This window comes from Alosa alosa, chromosome 16, assembly GCF_017589495.1.
Source record: "Alosa alosa isolate M-15738 ecotype Scorff River chromosome 16, AALO_Geno_1.1, whole genome shotgun sequence".
Classification (NCBI taxonomy): domain Eukaryota; kingdom Metazoa; phylum Chordata; class Actinopteri; order Clupeiformes; family Clupeidae; genus Alosa; species Alosa alosa.
Genome location: NC_063204.1, coordinates 27,514,745 through 27,520,990, shown reverse-complemented (window position 1 = coordinate 27,520,990; position 6,246 = coordinate 27,514,745). Strand labels below are relative to the sequence as shown.

At 48.1% G+C, this 6,246-nt stretch overlaps 1 protein-coding gene across 1 annotated transcript in view; it reads right to left on the bottom strand.

The window, feature by feature from the left end:
- The window catches only part of prex2 (phosphatidylinositol-3,4,5-trisphosphate-dependent Rac exchange factor 2), a gene marked incomplete in the record, with an annotated part of 130,928 nt that overhangs the window by 101,358 nt on the left and 23,324 nt on the right, over positions 1-6,246 (bottom strand). Inside the window, 2 exon segments of the mRNA XM_048266370.1 lie at positions 3,175-3,336; positions 4,837-4,938. Of these exon segments, the coding sequence (XP_048122327.1) occupies positions 3,175-3,336; positions 4,837-4,938 (264 nt within the window).

Genomic DNA, 6,246 nt, shown 5'->3' with positions numbered 1-6,246 from the left:
GTGAGAGAGAGACAGAGAGAGAAAGAGTGAGAGAGTATCAGTGTCAGCACATGTGTGGTGCATTTGGTGTATGCATGTGTCTAGGAGAGGGAGAAAGAGTGAATTTGTGCGTATCAGGGGGCTATTTTCTCACTCTGAAGTAACGGTCAGGCAAACAGCCATCCATGAGCCGCTGAAGGCTTCAACAGATACTGTACTGAGGGCCCTCCCTCCAAAAGGTCACTCTGTTCTAATAAAAAGCTGTTTTGGGAAGAACTAGAGAGCACTGAGTGATGGAGAGAGAGAGAGAGAGAGAGAGAGAGAGAGAGAGAGAGAGAGAGAGAGAGAAAGAGAGAGAGAGAGAAAAATGGCCCAGAGGAGACTCTGAAGCGCGCATTGCTGACAACTGAGCCATCCTCGTAACACGTGTTTGGATCCGCGGCGAGACTTATGAGACTGACACAGGCCGTAAAAAAGGGCCAATGTTTGTTATTTCTCTCCTTTTCTGAAACGGGCCTCAGTTCGCCTCAGTTCGCCTCAATCGGCGTCGAAAGCCATAAGTCTGCTGGCATCCGAGAGAATTTTCAGATGCTAAATGAGATTTAAATCAACATCATTTTTCTTCAAAACCATGCCTGTCTATTATAAGACATTCCAGCGCATTTCTTCAAGAAAAACTCTTAACCAACTGTTTTCGATTCTGTGGTATGTTTTTACAATGGTGGATGTGGAGCAGGGAACGAAAAAAAAAAAAGCCTGGTTGGGATCATTCCGACACACACGCACGCACCCTCTGCATTAAAACAACACACTCTTTGTGTGTGTTTGTCTGTTTTAAAAGGTGCACAATGCCTATGTCTTTCTGCTTGTATCAGTCGGGGAAATCCAACTTTTTTCTGACCTGTTTACCCATAGCTGTGGTCATCCCAGCAACGTCCCTCAACGTGCGACCTCCGGATGTTATGTTATGTTATGCAATGTGCCTTCTGAATGTCAGGCATACCGACACGCACGCCCAACTTTCCTCCCCTTCTCTCAGTCTGAATTCAATTTATGCCCTAAAGGTGTTACCTGCTGAAATATTTGCCATGTTCTCATTATGGAGGAATAGAGGGAAAATACAGACGCAGCACCATCTTTGTGTGTTTGTGTGTGTGTGTGTGTGTGTGTGTGTGTGTGTGTGTGTGTGTTTATTCAGTGGCAGAATTTTCAACCAACCATATACAACTGGCAAGAATCTCTAGCTCTATTCACAGTCACTGAGTGTGAGAAACTACACCCAGCACCACATACATGCACACACACACACACACACACACACACACACACACACACACACACACACACACACACACACACACACACACACACACACACACACACACACACCAAGGCTGTCACAGTGAGTTACCACTGGGGCCACAATCACATAACTAGGAAACCAGGGCCTCTCAAAACACACATACACACTCATGTGCACAAAAATAAACATCAGAAGCACGCTGGACAGAGATTGGATGCGAAGGACAGATGCAACCGCTACAGAAGCTTTGTGTTTCTGCTAGAAGTGCTGATCAGACTTACGGTCACCATGGCATCTTAGCTTCGTCCTCCTTCATCCTCAAACATCAGGACACAGGTCTCAAACAAACGTACAGACACTCTCTCTAACAAAAAACACATACACACACTCACACACACACTCTCTCTCTCCTTCTCTCTAACATGCCCAAATACAATACAAAGAGCCCTTCCTCTTTTTTTCCTCTCTGATTTTAAGACACACACACACACACACACACACACACACACACACACACACACACACACATACACACACAGCCCTTCATTGGTCCAGTTCATACACTCACCCCTTCTCCAGTCTCTTTAACACCACACACAGTACCCTACGCAGCCCTACCCAGTCCATTATGTAAGTGCACCCAGGTCCCTGGCAGAAGGCACATGCCCCTGCCATGCCCATGTGCCATGTGCCTGTTCTGCCCAGAGACAGGTTGGCACGAACCAGAGGAACATTACAGAGGGCGCTCCAGCTCCACATTCAAAGCTCGTTTACACTGGGCCAGAGTGTGCGTTCGTTCGGTCACTTTTTCCAGCAGGGGAGGGTTTCGTGAGGGACAAAGCGGACTCCCAAACTGTGACTTAACCAACAATCTCGGGCATGGAAGGGCAGGCATGCATGCAGGCTAGCAAGGAGGATTAAATCGACGGGTGCTCGCATCACTTCACTATTGCATTCCACTGTTCCATTATCATTATTGTGTGTTTTGGGCTTCTATACCTTTAATCTGACAGAACAGGGGAGTGACAGGAAGTGAGTGGGAGAGATATGTGCACTGTAGCTAGTTGTGCCACAGTAACCCCCCCCCCCCCCCCCAGTGTGTTTTGTGTTTTCTTGCGTCTGTAAGGGTTGTATAAGCTTCTGGTGCCTAAACTTCCCTCAGGATCAATTAAATGTCAGAATCACTCAATTCGATTCCTAAGGGGTGTGGGAGTGAGTGAGAGGTACTACACAATGTTCGTCTCAGCATGATGACCACATCCAGAGCCAGGCTGAACACAATGCATCATTCCTGGAGCAAGTGACCTAGGGGAGATTGCCTCTGAGAAGTCTACTGTAAATGTGAATGGGAGAGGATTAATCTTGTAGCATGTTTCACAGTGGGGGGAGGTGAGCGTAAACGTGTGATAATTTACAGCAAGCGGCCGAGCAGAGAGCAGTTAGCCTTGCAGTGACCTTCATGTAAATTTATCGGAGACCACGATTGCATACCAGAAGTGCATTCTAATATTATGGCAGTATAAATATGGTCTGCTGACAGAATTAAGTGTCCTCAGGGCCAACAAAAATGCACTTAATATTTAATTCATTAATAAGTACTAGGTGTTTCTTGCTGATTTTGGGGTTTGGTGAAGTTTTGGTTGTTTAAAGATAGGGCTAGGAATATAGAAAACTAAGAGATCACTTTTAGAATGGCTTACATCAGTACGCTTTTACTGCTCGGGCTCATCATTTAGTATGGGGTGACAGACAAACCCCACTACAAACTGGGTAGGTAAGCTCACCAGAAACAACTACCGTAATCTGCCTCCTTGCTGAGCCAGTTGAGCTAGAGGGCCACAGGGCAGCCTGACGGAGGTGAGAGTGAAAGCGGGAGTGCGAGTGGCGCTTACCTCCCAGCCCTCGATGTGGGACTGCCACTCCTCCAGCATCTCCAGCTTCTCCATCTGCCTCTTGGCCTCGTTGATGTTGGAGCACACGGCCTTCATGGCTTGCAGGGACTCCTGCACCAGCGCGTAGTCGTTGTGCTTCTTTGGGGTCCTCTTCAGAAGCTCCTGAACACAGGGGACATGGGGGTGATTAGAGGTTAAACATGCAGGTGAAACATACATTGCATTGATTGCAACGGGCAACAATCAAAGTCCCCTGCACAGGAACTAAAGCTAGTTTAATAACTTGCGTGACAAATTTCAGCGGAAGAAAAGGGCTCACAGTAGCTGAGTAGTCCCAGGTCATAAAGAGTGTATGAATGAAAGAGAGAGTAACAGGAGAAAAGAGTGAGGGTGAGAGAGAGGGACTATGATCTCCAGTCAAAAGTAGAAGAGAGAGACAAAAGGAGAAACAGAGAGAGAGAAAGAGAGAGAGAGAGACTGACAGAGGGTGTAAAAAAACAACTTTCAAAGAAACGGACTAATATAAACGTGAAATAAAAGCCAAAAGAGACCTAAAGAAAAGTGAAAGACAGGAGAAAGGAAGAAGAGTAAGAAGAGAAAGAAGACGAAAAAGGAGAAAAGTGAAGGACAGAGAGGACGGGGCAGGAAGAGGGCCGACGTGTGATGGGGTCTCTTATGATTTACACAACTGCTCTAACTGCCTTCGCTACTGCATGACAGGGTCTGCTGCAGAGGAGATGACTATCGCTGCAGTCCAGTCTAAACACGAGGAGCTCTGGTGTGTCCGCCCGAGTCAGCGCAACCACTCCGAGTTACATTTCCTCTGTACCGGAGAGACCACAGATCCCTATCAGCTGCCATTTGGTGAGAAACGCCTTGGCGGTTCCAGCTGTAAGATTTCAAATGGACGAGCTTTAAGGGGCAGGGCTGAGAGATCACTCTCCGTATTATTGGGACTCGGCTCGTAAGCTGTGGAGTTTGAACGATTGGCAAGATAACTATGGCTTCACTTCTAACAGAACTCCGCTTGGATCTTGCCCTTCATCTGTCAGGACGCGAAGGGTAACTTAAGGCAGGCTAATACCAAAATAATCCTCCCCCAAACTCTCGACGTGGCCCGTTCCATGCCACTGACAGGAATGGGCAGGGAGGCACAATGATGAACTGTTATGGGGGAGGAAAATGGCTCTGGAGAAGCGCTGGCTCCACACTGACTGTGTCTGATGGAGCCAGACTGGGAACCCTGGCCGGAGATTAAAGGCACCTGGGGCAAGTGTTCCATTAGCGGCTCAAACTGTTGGGCTCCCATTGATACAGGCAGATGGTCATTCTATCATTAAGGAGAAAGGAAAGACTGGCACATCTGAAACATTAAGAGGTGTGTCCAGGTTCGGAAAGTGGACATCTACTGCCGCATTTAGCGCCAACCATCTCAGATGGCTATTAATCCATGGCCAAGAGAGCACAAACGTGTGAGCCAACCACAGTGTTCTATGTCAATCATTACGTGGGTGCGCTGATAATTAGAGCAGTTACTAAACCTGGAGATCGTTAGGTCAATGCAATCGGATGTGCTCAGATGACCTGTGGTGTGGTCAGATGAGCTGTGGTGGTCTCAGATAAGCTCAGGTGTCTGTCTGTGTGTGGTGGTGGTGTGCGTACCCTGAGGAACAGAGGATACTTGCAGATCCTTTGGATGGGGGCGACCAGGTAGCCTTCCAGGGGCACCTCCGTGTTCTTCCTGCCGCCTAGCAACATGCAGTTCTAGAACACATGAGAGGAACACACATCGAATCAGAATCAGAATCAGAATGGAATGCAGTCATATCAAAATCAGGATGAAAGCTCAAGGAAGGACATATGTCAGTTGTTTCTCTTACTTTCTTTCACTCTTTCTCTCTCACTCTCCTTCTTTCCTCCCCCTGTCCATCCCTCCCTCCCTCCCAGTCCTTCTCGCTCTCTGTCCTCCCTCTTTCCCTCCCTCGCTGACCGCTGGTAACTGGAGCCTCCCGGGTCTAACGCAATGCCTCCGGTCTTGGCAAGGTCAGGCTCATAAAAATCACCCTTAAATCAAACTCAATTAAGGCCGAGGCCGACTGCAAAGCTTGTTCAAAGACGCTCCGGAGCTCTTCATCATACAACACTCAGCTCTCTCTCACACACACACACACACACACACACACACACACACACACACACACACACACACACACACTCCTCCTCCTCCTCCTCCTCCTCTGGCCTCAGATCTACTATTGTCATTAAGCCGTTCTAAACATGTTTACGACGTGAGACTGAGGCTGACTTCCACTGACATGTCTGAACTGTGTTTGGCCGCAGTTGTTGACAGAGGAGCTCAAGGGGAGAAGTTCAGCGTTTATTGCTGAGCTCTTCTGATAATGGGATAATCTGAAAAGTCCCTCAGAAGTCTGCATGAACCTTTTAGATAATGTGCATGTGTGTGTGTGTGTGTGTGTGTGTGTGTGTGTGTGAGAGTATGTGAATGTGTGAATGTGTGAGCATGTGTGTGTGCTTATGTTTAAGTGTATGCACATGTGTGTGTGTGTGTGTGTGTGTGTGTGTGTGTGTGTGTGTGTGTGTGTGTGTGTGTGTGTGTGCATGTCCATGTCCATGTCCATGTCCATGTCCATGTCCATGTCTTTGTTCCTGTGCCTGCTGGTGTGTAAGTCTGGAGATAAAGCAAGGTCAGAAGAAGCTGGAATTACATTACAAAGCAATACAAAGCAGAGGGGTGAGGGGGGTAGAGCTGTCAGCACGAGCGGAGGAAATGAATTTATGCTAGCCCACCCCACCCCACAGGGCTGCTGGAGACTGGGTGGTGTTGCATTTCACCGACCCACCCGCTGCCGCCAGGACTGGGGCAAACAGACTGGACATCCACACTTCACCCACTCCACCAGGACGGCGTTTCCCTCCAAAGGGCCTTCAATTAACCACGGTGGTAAGTACGAAGGTGGGTCAGTATTCAGCATGACTCTCTATCATTTACATGTCACAATGATAGTTGCTCAGTGGCGCTTTCAGGAAACACACCCAAAACTGTGAGAGTGG